At 42.7% G+C, this 19,971-nt stretch overlaps 1 protein-coding gene across 1 annotated transcript in view; it reads left to right on the forward strand.

The window, feature by feature from the left end:
• cdk14 (cyclin dependent kinase 14) overlaps nt 1-19,971 on the forward strand; it is a 147,244-nt gene that overhangs the window by 54,690 nt on the left and 72,583 nt on the right. Inside the window, exons 3-7 of the mRNA XM_076105402.1 lie at nt 1,628-1,873; nt 11,396-11,490; nt 12,112-12,191; nt 14,583-14,677; nt 18,379-18,441. Coding sequence (XP_075961517.1) covers nt 1,628-1,873; nt 11,396-11,490; nt 12,112-12,191; nt 14,583-14,677; nt 18,379-18,441 — 579 coding nt within the window. The remainder of the gene's footprint in view (nt 1-1,627; nt 1,874-11,395; nt 11,491-12,111; nt 12,192-14,582; nt 14,678-18,378; nt 18,442-19,971) is intronic.

Raw genomic sequence — 19,971 nt, forward strand, 5'->3', positions numbered from 1 at the left:
AATTCTGTTTGAGTTCTTGCTTAAAATGGAAAATCTGAACTTTGCTGAATTTTAGGTCCTTACTAACTTTTCCTCAAAAAAAGGGCAGATTGGACTATTGATTTAATTCATACACCGGGTTGCTCGTAGGTCACAATGCTGTCATTTATAAATGTGCTATCAACAGGTCTATGAATCAGATTATTATAAGCGCCAGGGCATAAGCCTGTGGGGAGATCATGTGTTTTTGGTCGTATGTGTGAGTGTTTCTGTCTGTCCACTGCTTGTCTTATACTGCTGGACCATTCAGCCTAATATTGTTTGAGCTTATTTATGACTGGATGCTCAAGGACCTCTCATGGTTGCAGTATTCACGCTTTTTGAAAAACCTATTTATGATTTAGGAAAGCAATATCTAAGTCAAGCCTGATGTTACCACTTTTGAATATTATAATTGTTAATCGGATATAATTGAATAATGTTAGATACACTATTAATGTAATATTTGAATAAATGTGTGCTAAATTGGTAAAGGAAAACTAGCTTTGACATCAAGTTGACATCATAAAAATGATGGGGTAGTTGATGCAAATATATTATCCAATACTGTTTATGTATAAACAAGATACATTTCTGATTATGCTTGCTCTGAAAGAAATACATTTAATATAATGTAGAACACACATGGAGGCCTCTAGTTTAATTTACTAAAAATAATCACCAGTTAAATCACAATATTGTTCAAAAAAGATCACAATTAGATAAATAACTGGTATGTTGCATTCTTGATATGTTTGTAGTAATTGATGTCTTATCAGCACAAGCAGGAATATCTTATTTTTATGGTTGACACAATAACAAAAATGTCATCTTTGTCACTATATATTTTACACTATAATTATAATCAACCCCACTATCAATAATTGTTGCTTTTGACAAGTTTCCATACCAGCGTCACAGAGAAGGGAGCCTGTGTGGTGGGAAACGCTCTGTGTCCAATGAAACCTGGCTCATGTTAAAGAACAATCCAACCCGCTGTAAGATGACTCTTCCTTGTGTATTAGAGTAATTAGAAGTTCTTCCTGCAGGAGAGCCCAGGCCTAAATATTTAATCTGGAGGGAGCCGTGGCAAAACATGTCATGCCACCTGCGTCTTCTGTGTCCGATACACACAGTCTGTCGTGGAGGAGCAGCTGGTAAGGTGCTTTGTGTCTGGAAAAGGACGGGGACGTGTGGAGGGCTCGACGTGTTCCCGTTGGGCTTGTAGGAGACAATCTGTAGCATGTCGGCACAATTGTATGGATGTGTAGATGTGTGTCAGAGATAAGGTGGAAGTGTGTGAATGTGGAGCCGGCGGTGTGTGTGTGTGTGTGCAAACATAGCCGACAGAGGCTGAAACTGTTTTGATCAGAGAAAAGAGAGATGGAGATGAAAAGGCTCTCATCCTAGCAGAGAGGTAGCAGCAAGGCTCTATTGGGAGGGAAGAGACCCAGACTGACAGAGAGATTAAAAACAGGCAAGATCTGGAAGACGCAGGCAGAGACAGTTTTTGGCTGAACAAATAAATGCAGATGGATTTCTTTCTTCAATGCTCTTTAACGCTTTTTATCTTCTCCTTCTTTCCTCTTCCTCATTCTATTTTTGACAGATATGTGTCACAAAGATGTCCACACGCAGCTGCCAGGGATCGGACTCGGTCATCAAGCCCCTGGACACCATCCCTGAGGACAAGAAGGTGAGGGTGCAGCGCACGCAGAGCGGCTTTGACCCGTTCGAGAAGCCTGTCAGCCAGGTGAAGAGGGTCCACTCTGAGAACAATGCCTGCATCAACGCCAAGGGCTCATCCACCGGCAAGGAGTCGCCCAAACTGCGCCGCCACTCCAGCCCTAGCTCTGTAAGTACACCCTTCACACCCAGGAGGAGCATATTGTAACATGTATCTGTTGGGAACGAAAATGGAGCGTGTTTGGTTATCAGCAAATATGAAACTAAACTATCAACATCAATGGAGTTATTAACATCAATAAGTTAATTAGTAATTACTAATAAGAACGGGGCACCACCCTGCGGACAGGGACCAATAACCAAACTATAAACTAAGTCTCATGATTAGTGTTCACTCACAATGTCAACAGTCTGAATACTATTACACATTCGGAGTGAGAGTGAAGGTTTAAGTTCGAGCACAGGCCACTACATCCAGCTATTATTACACACATATGCACAAGTAATCAGAGAAGACTGCTCTTTAAAATATAACAGAGTTTATTAAATCCAAATAATAAATGATCAAATCAAATAATATCAAAACCAACAAACACTATCATACAATTATGTGTCTAATACCTAAAGTCAAATGAACAAACATGGGGTGAGGATATGTATATATATATATGTACATGTATGTGTGTGTGTGTGTGTGTGTGTGTGTGTGTGTGTGTGTGTGTGTGTGAAAGAGGAGGGAACTACTCAGACAGTGGTGGGGGCAATCTCAAACGGGGCGTGTTGGCCTACAAGCAAAGATGGCGGAGTCTAGAGAACTACGACAAAATGGCTGAGAGGTGGCTACGTATGTAACCACGTGGGACGACGCACAATGTGGGTTGGGACAATAGATTACGTAACCACGGGTCTGAGATGGTCAACAAAAATCAGTGAATCTAACTATGTGTGTGCAGGTGAGTAGGAAGAGAGGGAGAGAGAGAGAGAGAGAGAGAAAGAGAGAGAGAAAACCGAGCTCTGCGCTCGGTGCTCGGCGCCGCAGTAAGATGTGAGAACAGCTGATCTATCACGCAAAACTCTGCGGTCGGGTTCTGAACCGACCGGTCACGCTTGTACGGTGATAGTTACGGTTCTAAATCTCACTCACAGAGCCGATTTACAGAAGAGAGAATAAAACCGAAACAAAATAAAAAGAATCCCCAAAACAAAACAGACCTTTATCACTGCGGTGAAATACGAGTATTGCTTTCTTATCACCCCGAAACTCGGTCGGCAAAACGAGGGTCGGCCACCGTGGTTTTAGTTTTTAAAGTAATAAAATCACAAACTCCACATCCACTAGCAGTGACGGATCTAATGCAAACACAGTTACAGCAGGAAATACACAATATAACGGGACTCCGCGGTCCGCGATGCTTGCAATAACACGTTCTAAACGCTACAGTAACTTAACAAAACAAGATAAAGGAATAACAATTAAATAACCTAAACTAAGCCCAGATACAAAGATAACTCTTACTGTGAGAAGCTTCTTTTCGATGGGATCGGTTTCCAGTGGTGGGAAACACGCTGCTTCAAGCGTGGCGCAGAATCAACCTCACTCGCTGCAGAGAGGAGGGAAAACTTCGGCTGAGAGAAACGGGATGGGCTCGTCCGTTTGCCGGCAATGAGGGAATCTTCTTCGGCGGAGAGAAAAGGGGATTAGTCGTCCTTTTGCCAGCAATGTGTACACTAAAGGTGGGAGAACGGGTCGTAGAAGTTATCTGTTCTCGCACTACAGGATCCAAAAACAAAAATATAAAAAACAACACAGTCTATGTTCAACCAGCGAATGTAACGTGTGACCTGATAGGATTTGATGAGGCAAGCGCTTCCTTGTGAACCTCCTTTCACCACTGCGAGTCCGGACGGAAGAGGAAGATTTGAGCTTCACGCTCGCTTATAAACCCAGGTAGTACAACCAGTTGGGGGTCCCTTCTTGGCCAATGAGGGCCCCCCCCCCCAAGTTCTGGCTGGAGCTGGAAGGTGTGGTCATCCTTCTTGGAGCTTGGCCCCATCAGACCCCAGATCAGGCTTTTGTTGAAAGGAAGGAACATGGATGCTTCTTTGTTTGAAAAACACATGTGAGGGTCTTAGCCAGCCATGAGGCCAGAGTCAGATTCCAACATATCAATACACCAGTTAGCCTTATCTCTGTTTGTGACCCTCACTGAATTTTTGTAACTGTACACTTGGTTGTCACAATCCAAAATCCTACACCAGTCAGAGTAGCAAGACAATATCCTGGTTACAAATTATAGTAAAGACAATGAAGCCAAATCAAGTCCAATTGTATTTATGTTGCCAAATATCAAACCACAAATTTGCCTCAAGAGGATTTACAATCGGTACAGCATTTGACGTCTTCTGTCCTGAGATCATCAATTCAGATAATGAAACACTCCCTAAAAGGAAAAAGCAACTGGGCTCAGGTAAAGTAACAGAGAAGTGATCCCTTTCCCCGGATTGACAGACATGCAATGGCTGTTGTGTGTACAGAATAGACCAACATCGTAAAATTACAGTATGAACCATCAGGATGACAGAATTATAGATTGTACACATACGTATATAGAGTGGATCTGGAGGTGACGCCAAACAGATAGAACCTGAGTCACACGACCTCCTCTCCACCAGGGAGACCTGTAAGAGGACCATAGACTGTAAATAAGAAGAGCACCTAGTCACTGCGATGTCACCCATTGGTTTGTGGACTGCCAATTTGAAGCCTTGAGTTCGGTATTTTAGCTGTCGCCATCTTGGTTTTTGGCTGTCGTCACCTTGAAGTTGTGGCAGGATCAGAACCCCAAAGCTGTTTTTTTTTGCTGGCTTAATGCCAGTTGCTACAGCTAACCGCTACCTGAAGGTCCGTCTCCAGTTAACACCGCCCCCTCTCCTCCGAGCTAAGTGGTCTCCTGGTGGAGGGAGAGACGAAACTACAATTTGAGTAATTTTCTCATTTCTGCCATTGAAACAAACTATCTAAACATACACAGTCCCTGTCAAAGTGATTGAAAAACCCTCCAGGCAGCTCTACAGACAGGACGCTACAGTGACTCACTGTTGCCCCTCAAGGTGCAAGTGGTATTAAAAACAGATTTTTGCATTCATATACAGTGGTACAAGATTTTGGTATTGGAAGCGTTCTGGTTGTCGTTTGTAGTCCGAATGGTATTGACCCATTATGTCCGAGTAGGTTTTGGTTGAATGCAGGTTAACAGTTCGTGTGAAGAGCAAAAGAGCCAGAACCCATTGGCCAAATCCTCATCTGAGGACGATTGTCTATTTTAATGGTTTCAAATTAGCTTGTTAACTGGCTAGTAGTGAAATGATCCAGTTGTACACGTCTCTCAACTCTAGTCTTGCATCTTAAGTTGCTAATTGGACTGTAATCAATGAGCATTGCATGACACTGTGACAAGTGTTCTGTAAGGGACACAGAGTCACAGTGTCTGGCTGTTATTCACCATGAAATATCACAATATGTAACCCACAAAAAATAAAAGCAGAGATAACACGAACAATCACATGAAAAGCCACCACCACTACCAATGGTGCTGAGGATACAGTATCTGGTGGGTAGTCACCTCTGTTTAAGTTGATAAACAGTGGGTGAGAAAGCAGTCAACAGTTGTGCCAGCGTTACCACGGAAACACAGCTTGTAGTTCTGAGAGAGGATGGGGTAGAGGTGGTCATTTTTTCCTTTTGCTCATAATTAGTCAGTCTCATTTTTGTGGAACGTTTTTAACTCGTTAGACTAGTTTGATAGTAACTCAATAGAACATTAAGTCAGGTGTACAGCAGAGCTTCCCTTCAAAATAGTTAGTGAAGTATTAACATGTAGCATTAACAAAGAAGCAGAGGAAGTGTTGAATCAGTAAACTGGGCCTTGATCATGAATTGATTCTAATGTTGCATTTTACTGTAATTTCATGGTAATGTTATTGGCAGTACCGTGGAATTCCTCCCTCCAGGTGGGGACGGAGTGCCTACCTCAAGCGAAGGAGTTCAAGTATCTCGGGGTCTTGTTCACGAGTGAGGGTAAGATGGAGCGGGAGATCGACAGACGGATCGGTGCGGCTGCAGCAGTAAAGCAGGCGCTGCACCGGACCGTCTTGGTGAAGAGGGAGCTGAGCCGGAAGGCAAAGCTCTCAATCTACCACTCGGTCTACGTTCCTACCCTCACCTATGGTCACGAACTCTGGGTCGTGACCGAAAGGACAAGGTCGCGGTTACAAGCGGCCGAAATGAGCTTCCTCCGTAGGGTGGCCGGGCTCAGCCTTAGAGATAGGGTAAGGAGCTCGGTCATCAGGAGGGAGCTTGGAGTCGAGCCGCTACTCCTTCGCGTCGAAAGGAGTCAGCTGAGGTGGTTCGGGCATCTAATTAGGATGCCTCCTGGACGCCTCCCACTGGAGGTTTTCCAGGCACGTCCAACTGGGAAGAGACCCCAGGGAAGACCCAGAACACGCTGGAGGGATTACATCTCCCAGCTGGCCTGGGAACGCCTCGGGATCCCCCCGAATGAGCTGGAACATGTTGCCGGTGAGAGGGAAGTCTGGGTCAGCCTGCTTGGCCTGTTGCCACCGCGACCCGACCCCGGATAAGCGGAGGAAAATGGATGGACGGATGGATTATTGGCAGTACCGTGTTTTTCATGGTGGTAGCCAAGTTGACGCAGACACTGCGACATCATTAATTGATTTGTAAACTACGGTTTTGAAGCCTTGACTTCGACATTTTGGCCATCCCTATCTTGGTTTTTCGCAACCAGATAACAAGAGGCTGGACTTAAGTAAGACAGAACGCTGAATAATCTTTAGGCGACCAAAATGTGACAATTAACTTTCATGAACTGAAAACACACGATGAAAGGGTAAAAGATGTAATGCAAAACACAGACAACTCCCAAACTGGACAACACCATGGTAGTGACCTGTCAATCACAAGGTAGCCCCGCCCTAAACACACCCTGCTTTATGGTCTATTTGACTCTAAATGGACCATAATTTACTAAATGAACATCATGCTTTATTGAAGAAGACTTGAAACTAGAGATTGAGACCATAAACTCATGTTTACAATGTTTACTGAGGTAATACATCAAGAGAGAAGTAGAGTCATTTTGTCATAGACTTCTATACAACCAGAGGAGTCGCCCCCTGATGGACATTAGAGAGAATGCAAGTTTAAGGCACTTACATTACAGTCATTTAGCAGACGCTATCCAAAGCGACTTACAATAAGTGTATTCAACATAGGTATTCAAGAGAACTACTATCACCAGAAGTCATAAGTGCATCTCCTTTTTTAAACAAGCATCTAAGAGCATAAACCAGAGCAAGAGTACAGTGCAGAAACAAACAAATACAATAAGTACAACAAACTAATATGAATACAATGAGTGCTGAGTGGAAGGCTCAGGGTAGTACTTCTTGAAGAGGTGAGTTTTCAGCCTGCTGTCCTGACGTCACTGGGGAGTTCATTCCACCATTGTGGGGCAAGGACAGAAAAAAGCCGTGACTGGGTCGATCGGCCACAGGGACCTCTGAGCGACGGGGCGACCAATCGCCCCGAGGCAGCAGAGTGAAGTGGTCGGGCGGGGGTGTAGGGTTTGACCATGGCCTGGAGATAGGAAGGAGTTGTTCCTTTCACTGCCCTGTAGGCTAGCACCAGAGTCTTAAACTGGATGTGAGCTCTGACAGGGAGCCAGTGTAGAGAACGGACAAGGGACGTTCTGTGGGAGAACTTGGGGCAATTGAACACCAGGCGAACTGCAGCTTTCTGGACAAGCTCCAGAGGTCTGATGGCCGACACCGGGGCTCCGGCAAGTAGTGAGTTGCAGTAGTCCAAGCGGGAGATGACAAGATCTTGGATGTGCACCTGCGCCGTCTTGTCAGTGGGGATGGGGCGAATCCTCCTGATGTTGTAGAGCAGGTACCTGCAGGAGCGTGTGACCGATGCAATGTTTGCTGAGAATGACAGTTGGTCGTCCAGGGTCACACCCAGATTCCTCGCAGTCCGAGTTGGCGTCACCACGGTATCATCAATGGTGATGGACAGGTCTCAGTGCGGGCAACCCTTCCCCGAGAGGAACAGTAGCTCGGTTTTGTCCAGGTTGAGCTTCAGGTGGTGTGTCACCATCCACTTCGTGATGTCAGCCAAGCACGCAGCGATGCGTGCCTCCACTTGAGTGTCACCGGGGGGAAATGACAAGACCAGTTGGGTGTCATCGGCATAACAATGGTAAGAGAAGTCATGCGAGCAAATAACAGAACCCAGAGATGTTGTGTAGAGCGAGAAGAGAAGGGGGCCCAGGACTGAACCTTGTGGAACCCCCGTAGTCAGCATGCGTGGGTCCGACACGGTCCCCCCTCCAGGTCACCTGGTAGGATCGACCTGTCAGGTAGGATGCAAACAGGGGGAGTGCAGAGCCTGAGACGCCCATCCCCTCGAAGGTGGAGAGGAGGATCTGGTGGTTCACCATGTCAAACGCCGCAGGTCCGGGAGAATCAGGACAGAGGAGAGAGAGTTGGCTCTTGCAGCCTGAATCAACTCTGTCACCGCAAGGAGGGCTGTCTCTGTCGAGTAACCCACTTTGAACCCGAACTGGTGGGGGTCCAAGAGGCTGTTCTGGTGGAGATAGGAAGACAGTTGGTTAAAGACACGTTCAAGTGTTTTGGATAGAAAGGGTAGAAGATAAACTGGTCTGAAGTTCTTGACATCAGAGGGGTCAAGTGTTGGTTTCTTCAGAAGGGGGGTGACTCTGGCAGTCTTGAAAGCCGTGGGAAAGCATCCTGAAACAAGAGATGTGTTGATGAGGTGGGTGAGGAAAGGAAGGAGTTCAGTCGAAATAGACTGAAGAAGAGGGGAGGGGATCGGGAGCACGTGGTGGGGCGGTTAGATGTAACAAGGTTGAAGACCTCGTGAGGGGAGAGGGGAGCAAGATTGGGTAAGATGGGGCATGGAGATGGGAGGGAGAGTTGAGGGGGAAGAGCTGGAGAGGGTAGAGAGGGAGAGGGTGGACAGGGAGAGGGGGGCTGAGAGAAGGAGGATCTGATATCGTTTACCTTCTTGTCAAAGAAGTTGGCGAAATCATCAGGGAGAAGGGAGGAAGTAGGAAGAGGGGATGGGGGCTGGAGGAGTGAAGGTGAAAGTTTCGAAGAGTTTTTTAGGATTAGAAACAGAGGTCAGGATTTTAGAGCGGAAGAAAGCAGCTTTGGCAGTAGATAGAGAGGAAGAAAAAGTGGAAAGAAGAGATTGGAAGTTAAGAAGGTCCTCCGGGAGTTTGCCTTTTCTCCATTTACGCTCAGCCTCTCTTAGGCTCCGTCTATTAGTACGCACTGAGTCCGACAGCCATGGGGCAGGTGGAGTTGGCCTTGACGGCCCACCACTGCTTAATATCAGTAAAATACAGATTTTTTCTAAAACAATTTTTAACATCAAACCCATAAGACTTCAACAGTAGCATGGATTGCTTTGCTTTCACATTGCTTTGGCCTGTCATATTCTGTCAAAGCACCAATTACCTTTTAATTTCCCAGGTGTTTTGTTTTGGCAGCCAAGCTCTGTTTCTTTTCTCCATCTGAAACTTATTTGCTGGCCTGTATTCCCTCACATGGTTAATTAAAGGCTGTGTACAAACACCATCATCTTCTTTAATCATGTAAATGATATTTTCCGGTTTTTATACGTGTGGTTCCTTTTTTAATTCCTACTCCAAATGTGAAATGCCTATTGAATCTGCACACAAATAAGATTTAATAAGTGTGATATGAGGCTTGACTGACTGCCTGCCAGCATCGCTGCAAGACACTAATGAATTGTTTCAGCTGGGATTATGAAAACGTCTAAATCGACCCTTTTTGTTTAGGTAGCCTGAGCCACGCAACCCTCGTATTTAACACACAGCCTCTTAGATTGTCAGTGTAGTGGATCAGACATGGCCTGTAATTGAAGATAATCGGTTTTAATCAGCATTGACACTCTATGTGAATGCTGCACTCACGTCAGTTGGCCAAGGTAGAAGCTTCCTAGGAGAAACCCTCCTTCCACCATTGTACATGTTATATAATGCCACTTTTTTATGCCTCGGCACAGGTGATAGCTGTGGCTTGGTTTTTCTGGTTGTTTGTCGATTCACAAAAGATATTGCGATCATGATGTTTAAGCGCAAACACGCCACTAAAGTTTTGCAGCTAAGTACAATTTTTTAAAAAGACACATTTTCAGACTGGTAGTTACAGATCCTGATCGTTGAGGTGCTGAGGTAATCCTCACAATTCCAGGCAGGGAATTAAAATTTCATATATAATATGGTCCTGATATGGCTGCTTGAGTTAAGACAACTTTTAACAGTTTTAAGACTTTGGCTTGATTTTGTTCCTTAAGTAAAGAACTCACTTCAGAACACAAACAGCACTGGAGTCGAGAGGCGGATAGACATTACACTACATTATTACATTACAGTCATTTAGCAGACGTTTTTATCCAAAGCGACTTACAATTCAGATTATATCACATTCATACACCGTAGGCACAGCTACGGGAGCAATTTTTAAATAGAGACCCTTCTTTTCAAGTGCAGTCGTTTGGACCGGATCAAAGTTCCATTGACAGCTTTCACACCAGTGCTGGGCGATATGGAGAAAACTATATATCACAATATTTTTAATCACATACCTTGATATCGATATTGCTAAGATATTGTAGGGTTGACTATTGGTGCTTTCACAAAATATTTACAACATCAGATTTTTGACATATAATTATCTGCAATATGAGTAAGCAAGCAAAAGTTTATTCATAGAGCACCTCTCACCAGTCCCAACGTGCTAGACCAAAAAAAAAATACGAAGTAGATAATGGCAAACAAAAGAAAAGCTAGAACAGTCTGGTAAGTCCAGAAAAGTATAACACTTCACTACAGCCTTTAAATCCGGGAAAAGACAACACTTACCATATCCCGTGTTTTAGCGCCACCGTTTTTGTGACATGTGCAGAGGCCTGTTGAATCGTGTTATTTGGGTTTTATGTTATTCTACCTGCTTTGTTGTCAAATAAATATATGTGACTGGTTCTTGTGAGTTTGTTCTTGTCATTGTGTTAATTACGTTGATTTTGACTATATGCATTGTCCGTTAATGACGCAGCATCCCATCATGCTGTGTCATAATGAGGTTATTAGGAGGTGGTTCAACTGTAGTAGGACAGCACTGAAGGCCCAGGTATGAAATACACGGCCCGCCACTGGAGAGCACTTTTAACTCATGGTCATGAAGAATACACACCACATCAGTGCAGTCACGTAAAGCTTCCAGTAAGTTGGAAGTTTTAGAGTTGCGCTAGTTTCCCCTTTTCATATCAACTCATTCCCTCCGAGCTGTAGTTGTTACCTCTTTCTCTCTGAACCGTCGACAAAGGAAAGTGTCTAAAAGTTCCAAACTGACGACTAAATGAAAAGTAGTCTTCAGAGTTCTTACATACTCTCTCTCCTCCTCCTCACTGACATTACACCTCCCAGATGATCCAGTGGGGAGCTTCCACATTGTAATATCTCTCGAAGACTTGTAACGTCTCCTACAAAATCCTCAGAGACTTCTTTTCTGGGTTACTGAATTAATTCTTTCATATTTCCTTCCTTCTTTTTTTCTTTAGCCTACAAGCCCCAAGTTTGGAAAGGCTGATTCCTATGAGAAGCTGGAGAAACTGGGAGAGGGTTCATATGCTACAGTTTACAAAGGAAAGAGCAAGTAAGTAGAGTGTGCATGTCCAATCATGCCTTCTCCTCTCTCTTTTTTATAGTTCATAACTCATGCAGGCAGTGAATATTCCATTATATTATACAGGAGCAGTGCTGCAACTGAGTGCATTCATTAAATATAACAGCAATAACAGTTACACTGTGTAGTTTTTATGTAAATAATTTGTCACCTGTCTGTAGAGCTGCAAATCCCGCACATGCAATGTCATTTCTTTCATTCTAATCACTAAAGGACGGATGTTTTTGTTCATCGATTCAATAGTTATGTCCTTTTTTTATGGTTTGGTGCTTTCCTCCCAGGTTCTGCTAATTGAATTCTAGAAAATGAAAAGTCCACACAGTGTAAATGTGTGAAACTCCACGAACTCTAATCTTCTCAGTAATGATGTTATTTCACTCGAACAGTTTTGATTGGTGAGCTTCATTCAGTTGTAATCCTGTGGCCTTGTACCCGGGTCTCACTCCACTGCTGCTAAATTACATTTCATTGACTTAACAGTCTTCGCTGTTCTCCGGCTTCGCTGATTTTAATAGATTATTTTTTCATGTCACAAAAACAAAACAAGGAGACAGGATTACCATACGTTGTTGTCTTCTGTCTTCTTGCCAGGGTGAATGGGAAACTGGTGGCTCTGAAGGTGATTCGTCTGCAAGAGGAGGAAGGGACGCCCTTCACGGCCATACGAGAAGGTAAGAGGTGCAGGAGTGTTACTCTGCTCAAATGTTATTGGAGTAAAAATAAACAGACTGGAGTTCAATTTTCTTGTCAAATTTGTTACTTTGAAAGTACAAATAAACTCCTTGGCAACTATCTGAAATGTGAAGACAATGAGTAAGTGCTTTAAACTTGCAAACCCTTTCGCAGTGTGTTTTCAGTTAAACAAAACAAAACAAGAATTATTGTATCAAAGCAAAATATTGCTTGAGCAAGACTCTTAAGTGGAGCTGGTCGACAGAACTTCCTGTGGTTGTACTGTGAAGCCTGCCGTAGTAATATAAGATGCTGATATCCATGTCACTATTCAAGATGTGAAAAAGTGGCTACCTCAATAATTCATAGTAAGGTCAGTAATAATCTAATATTTAGATATATAATATTTACCAGTTGTCTTTTTATATGCATAACGGCAGCACAGAGCATGTCCTGCCTCGGTGTGTACTGTCAGTCGTGTATGTGAAGCACTTGAGGCTCTTTACTTTACTGGCTGATGGACTTTAAGAAGAAACACACTCACCGCCACACACACATGACTGCCATTTGAATTTAGATGAGAAAACGATTGTGTCTGTTTGATCTGTTGATCCACACACATACACAAACACACACACACACACAGTCCAAACTCTCCCTGTGAGCGGATCAGAAAGCCGCTTTGAAATTGAACTAATTCAGCAATTACTGAGCAGGAAGCTCCGAGCGCTGGCATGTGAGCAGCATTACAGACTGCTGCTGAATAAAGTAATATATCCAGAGTACAGGAGAGCTGTGTGTGTGTGTCCGTGCTTATTAAAACTGCACACACTCGTGCCCATTACTAGAGATGTGGTGGGTGTATGAGTACAAGGGAGGGGTTTGGATCTTCAAACGGGTGACAGGATCTTTGAGGTACTGTAGCGCTAACCTCCTGCTTACTGCCATATCAGATTTTCTCAACAACCTTTAGGTAGTCATACAGGATGAATGCATTCATGAGGCCCCATCACTCGCCGGCTCTCTGAGGATCTGTTTCAATGTGCCCTTGGAAAATAACTTTGTGTTTGCTAAATTAATCACATTGGCAACTTTGTGAAAATCCCATTCCTGCCTCGTAATAAAAACTGCACCCATTAAGTTTCTCTCATTCTGCCCTAATGGAACTGTTCCCTGTATTTACCTTTATTGTGGGTGGAGGACACATTCTGTCATCTGTTTGTTTGCCTGCAAATTTGGTTCTGTAATGACCACAGAGAGCTTTGCAGCTTTCCTTGGCGACAGACAACTTTTCAAGTGGTGACATTGTTGGTGCCGCTGTCGCAAAAACTAGGTGATAACAGAACAGCTTCATAGATGCTCATTTTAGAAAGGCCACCGAAAGAAAACGTGTTCTTTCTTTCTGTTATAAAGTGGACGGTGAATCACAGATTAGCGTTAGTGTTAGCTAGCAGAGCTAGCAACATGGTGCTTTCGCTAACAGCCACAAGCAATATAGATGTTTGTGTGGATGTTTCTTTCTGTTTGTGCGTTTCCTAAATTGAAGTGAACTTCTATGAAACATAATGATATAGAATTGTAATAAAAAGGGACATGATTTCTACAAAAACAGAAGTCCCTGCCATCCTAATGTAAATATCCACAGTGTATTTGCAGCTCAAGTATTTTCAAATCCAAATCGTCACAAGGCCAAGGATTGAGGTTTTGGTTTAATGGCAACTGACTGCAGCTCTCAAATGTCTCTTGGTTTGGGGTTCTAACAGTAAAGCCTTTGTAAGAAACTGTGAATAGTCAAGTCACAGGTCATTACGTTTTACATGAGTTAGGCCAAATCCTTCAAATGTGTAGGCCTGGTAATAAAACATTCAAGTCTTTCAACTCTCAAGTCAAGGTTTTTAGCTGTGTAGAAGTTTCTCACGCAAATCTGACCCTCGCAAATTCTGTTAACTTTTGCTTTTGTATATCTTTTCCTATTATTTGCAAAATCCTCCCTGTTCTCAATCTTTGACTCAGATGAAGCAAATCTCATGTGAATGTCTTAATACATCTGAGCCAGAATGTGCTGATCACACCAAGCCTCCCCAGTTAGACTCTCTAAGCTTTGCCGGTAATGTAACCATCTCCCCAACACATCATCTCACTGCTCCACTCATTACCAATGTCCATTGCATCATAAATGTGTTGACAAATGAGTTTGAGCTGTAATCCACCCTGTGTTATCTTTCTCTGTTTGGATCGTTTCTTAATCCCCTCTAACTATGTAGCAAGGCGTACGGAGGGGCCGCATTGCATTCTAATGATGCAGCTAATGAAGGATACAGATAACAGCAGTTCCTCTGGTATCTCAATATGTGCCTCACATTAACTCTCTGTCTGTTCCATCTCTGCAGCATCTCTTCTGAAAGGCCTGAAGCATTCCAACATTGTGCTCCTCCATGACATCATCCACACCAAGGAAACCCTGACTCTGGTCTTCGAATATGTGGTGAGTCTGCACGTTGCCGCACTGAGATCACCCACTCGGACCCTTTATGGGTGGACAGTAGCGGTCTGAAATGAGGTTTGTTCTAAATGAAGGGAACAGGGGTCAAGGCTCGTGTCGTGGTCGTTTTGACCTCGTTGTCTGATCTCCGATTGAATTTCAGTTTTTAATACTCTGCCCACAGAAAGATGAGCAGTGGGTATTTTCACTGGCATACTGCACTTGAAGAATGATATAACAGCCTGAGCTTATTCCACCATAGGATGGAAGTGAGATGCAGTACAGCTCAATACAGGAAACCAGACAGACATTTTAATGGAAGGTTACTGTTTTACAGCAAAGTATTCTTTTCTATGGACTTACTTATGGCTTATAGGAAAGCTTCCTACTAGAACATACTGTTGACAGCAGTTTAGAGACGGTAACAACTAAAATATATCAGGGATAGAGGTGGCCACTACTGGAGCTAATCAAGCTATGTTTGACACTTAAAGGTGTATTTGTAATTTGATGAGTGTCAGAAGCACAATCAAATACTGATCCTCAGTTTAGTTTAAAGATCGACCCGAAACTGGGGTTTTTAAATGGAAACGCTCACTCAGCCGTCATCAAGAGCAGCGACGTAGGTTACCAAAGCAAGCTAATCAATAATGTGAATGCCAGCAGTAGCTCAGTTAACATTAGCTGTGCTAAGTTTGAAAATAACTTTAAGAGTAAGTTCGGAAAGAGGTGATTTGTATATATTTTGTTTATATAACTGTATTTTGTGAGGTAACATTTCTGGTTCTGTCAATGGAGTCCTGTGGCTTTGAAGAGAGCTATAGGACTTCTTCAGTTCAGAAAAGGCTGTCTGATGGCGAGGTGAAGCGTCTGTGGAAGCAGCAGAAAAATGTGTTAAAGCAAAACAAAACAAAAAAACTGGCCCTCCTATATTCAGTGATATTCTTTTATATTTGATGTGTAATATTTTTACCTTGAACCCAGTTCCTCCGTTTCAGAAACATTTGGGTGTGTCTGTAGTCTTTGATGATAGCACTAGTCCATATTGTTCTAGCAAGCAAAAAGCAGTATGAAACTTTTTCAAATGTCGTGAAAACTGCATATGACTTTTTTTTATTCTCTTGAGCTGAAGAGTCTTTCAAAATCCTGTCCAAATCCCTTAAAGTCAGAACAATAATACTGAATTGTTGGCCAGGCCCAGGGGCAGAACATCTTCATCAGACTATCTCTACTAGATATTAAAACACACTTTTCAGCTCAGCTTTCACATGGTAAACATTGTACGACTAAAAAGAGTCAGTACCTCAGCTTTTTGGACAGAAGTGATAGCTGTGAAACTACAAGGTTCAGAATAGTTCAGATCCTCTGGTATCCCTTTGCATATGGATCTGCTGACAACCATTGATGGTCACATTGATATTCAGCTCAATCTTTGATCTTCAAACGCTGAGTGAGGCCAAATCTCTCAACCAGAACAAGCTTACTCAGCCTTCCACTGCTTGTTAGTTTTAATGAGACTGAAAACGGTGCGATGCCCCCTTTTGGTGGATAGAACGCTCGTCAAAGGGTCGGCTTCCCAAGGACGTTTGGTGAGACGTGATTCAAGCTCAGCAGGTCATGTTTGAATAAATAATGAGAGCAGAGGTAGGAGGTCAGTTAACCCTCCTCATAAGATCCTCCCTGGTTATTCATGTCATTGACTTTTTTCAATTTTGATGCAACACAATTATTTGAATATGAGGAATTACTTGCTTTTCCATTCATGAATTCAGCCTCGTGGCAAATGGTGTTCATGTCACCTAAAAGTTTAATTCCAAGTTGTGCAAATATGGTACTACTGGTTCCATGTTGATTCATCATCATGTGTTCGGAGCTGTAATCAGTCCGGGCTGTTTTCCATACAGAGGGCATTCCGACCACAAACATCATTTCATTGTTTGCCTCTCAACACTAATGATGATTGACAGGGTGAGGGTGAAATACATAGGGAGAGGGGACAGAGAATTGTGTGGGGAAAGACAACAGTGAAATGTATTACTGAGAGGTAAAGGAGAAAGTGGGATGGACAGGCATGTCCATGCTGGAGCATCCGTCTGAATTATTCAGCAGAGGAGGCTCCGATGATGCCGGCAGCAGTAGGAGATATTTGAGATTTTAAATTCCAGTGTGTTTTCAGAGCTACCGCTCCTCCGTCCTCAATATGCTAACTAAACACAGAGGTGAAGGGCAGGCCAGTGTAGCAATGCATGGATGGGGTCATATGAGTCAGTAGATGGAGGGGTGGCTTCTAGAGAAGCTCAGATTTTTTTAACCAATCACCTCATGTCTGAACACCACTATAAAATAAACCACATCAACCTTTAGGAGCGTCATGAGGAACCCTGGGTGGGTTCTAGATGAAGCCCTTAGGAAAATATAAAGGACTTCCTGGTAGAAGCCTTTTATAAAAATAAGTTTAATGAAAATAAATAACATTTATTTTTACAATCAACCAAATTATGGTGGAAAGGTTCTCTAGAGAGGGTTCTGGGTGGAACCATTACACCGTAGAGGGGTTTTCTTATACCCTAGTGGATTCTGGTTGGAACCTTTTACAGATGGGTTTAGGTATAACACTTTATGTTGGCCTCTAAGTAGAACCCACTGAAAAAGTTCCAGGTGGAACTGTTTCAAAAATATTCTATTAGAACCCAAAAAGGGTTCTCTGTGGTTACAAGCAGAGGAACCCTATGTGATTTAAATTAGCACCTTTATATCTTTATTTGTAATCTTACCTCCCCTGTAGAGTGGAAGCTATATCATCCTTTACTTGCCAAACATTTTAAGCTTAAAAAAAACTCTTATTAAGTTCAATATTGTTGCATGTGAGAGAGGGACCCAACATTGTGATCGGTTTATATAAATAAGTGGTGGACACTAGTCTGCTCTGCATGTTTAACAATAGGCTATTCAAATAAATATATGCATTACATCAATAACCACCTATTTGGTAACAGCCAGATAGCTAGCCAGCAAGCTATCTACTAGCAGAAAGACAGAAAGTCATGTTGGTTAAACTCTTGATTAACTACTATTCATAAGTTTCAACTCTCTGTGTGGACCGCTGTCTACCCTTCTGACAGTGAGAGTCATTTAGAAAAACACTATTGACATGTGCTTTTGTATGCCGTGTCCAACCAGCAGATGCACTGATATGCTTCGGTACTTTTGAAGTTCCTCATGTCGGAGTCATCTACGCCAAGATACACTACAAAGTAAATCAAAATGTCCTCACATGTGGTTTCAGGCCATGTCCCTGTGTAGTCCTCTCAGTCACTGATGGCTGATCGATGCGCTAACGTTACTGTAAAATCATCCGCAGTGTAGCTGCTGAATGTTCACAAATATCATTCACTGTTTACAACACTACTAACGATAAACAGGAGGAACTACTAATTTGTGTTCAAACCAGGAGTGAAAAAATGGCTGAGGCAGCATTAGGTGCATGAAGACAAAAGTATGTAGACAGACATGTCCGCAAAGAGCAGTTGATTTTTGGAAATATTCCCTAGAGATGTCGAATTATGAATTTATCCGCCTCGCATTTAATAGAATTGACATCCAACCACAGTAGCATTCGGTATTCTCAGACTTATCTGTCACAAGCTTCTAGACTCTTTCATGTTGCAGTATTAATATTATGCTTTCTTGCTTTTATTTCACAGCACACAGACCTGTGTCAGTACATGGACAAACACCCTGGGGGTCTCCATCCAGACAATGTGAAGGTACAGTATATTATTCTGGTCCCAAGACATGTAGTTTAATGAGCACACTATTTAAAATGCTAATAAGGTGTGGATGGAAAAAGCAGAAGCGATGTTTCCACCGGAACAGATCAGGAGGACGACATAACAAGAAACAAGCAGCAGTGTAACCTTGAAACCACGAATAGAGTCATGTAAGCTAATATTTTAGCAGTCCTTCTGATCTGGTCTCCTCTAATCCATATCAACCCACGGGGCAAGATTACATTGCAGGGTTGTACAAAATTAAATTGTGTTTTTGTTTTTCTGTGAAATATATCAGATAGTTTGACCTCTTCAGGCCGAAATCTGATTCAATAAAACAATCTCTGAGGAGAAAATAGCTGCTCACAGCTCAAAGTGTGACAAGGTATGACTTCATCTCAGAGGGCCACAAACCCAAATGTTTGGTCCCTCGTGGTCCAGTTGTTTCGGCCATTTAGCTGTTCAGTGCGTTCCACATTTTGATGGCTGCTTTCTTATTGGCTGTTCATTGGCTGTGCATTGGTTTCTTATCCGTCTCTGAGGAAACTTTGTACAACAAACCAGAGCAGAGACCAGAACAACGTGATTGCAGCATTAATAATATGAGCATTTGTGACTATCATAGTATTATAAGCATACATTATGTGATGCTGATTAAAAATAAGAATACTGAGCTGAGTGGGTTGTCTCTCCACCACACATTTAAGCTGCATGAGTCTGATCTCACTTTAGCACAACTGTATCTGTTAAAGCAAGACACTAAAGACAAAGACATTGCTACCATAGCATATCTTCTTTCAGACTAGAGGCAAGACAATGTCTAAAACACACATGTATTTGTCACTCTTTGCATCTGTAGATGTCTTCAAAATTCTTAAATGTCTCAATGTAAGTAATTAACTGGATCTGTTTCATTGTGATATCTATTATATCTGTAGTGTCTCCCTTTCAGTTCACACTGAGATCATCAGCCTCCACAAACATTTCTAGCATCAGCCTCATATATTTTGTAATATTTGTAGTTTTGTAGTTTGGTACTTAAACAATAATTTAGATTCATCTTGTAAAACAAACACAAATATTCTGCTGTAGCTACTCAACAGTGCTGCAGTTCAGCATAATGTCACAACAATACACCAGACTAGAAAATCTAAACGTTAAACAGAAGGCCATTTTTTAAGTAGATAGCCCATGAAAACATTAAAGAACATAATGGAACAGAAAATATTGAGGCCTGGCTACACAGAGATGAACCCGTTCAGATCTCCAACCCTTTTCCAATGGATGTGCCTTTTCTAGGATGTCTGAGATCTGTGATTGCTGTCATTTGACTCCACCCATATGCACAAACCTACTTGATTAGATGTCTTTAAACCAACCGCAGTGTTCCACATCATCTACAGTGGACTGCAGGTAGAGCCACACCTGCTTCTTCAGAAAGATGGCCGTCTGAGTGGCGTAAGGCACATTTCAACCTTTTAATCATTTTGTACATAATTTCCCTTTAAAGTATGTTTAAAGTAAACA

This window comes from Anarhichas minor, unplaced genomic scaffold (genome assembly GCF_050575085.1).
Source record: "Anarhichas minor isolate MPS153535 unplaced genomic scaffold, ASM5057508v1 ptg000032l, whole genome shotgun sequence".
Taxonomy (NCBI): domain Eukaryota; kingdom Metazoa; phylum Chordata; class Actinopteri; order Perciformes; family Anarhichadidae; genus Anarhichas; species Anarhichas minor.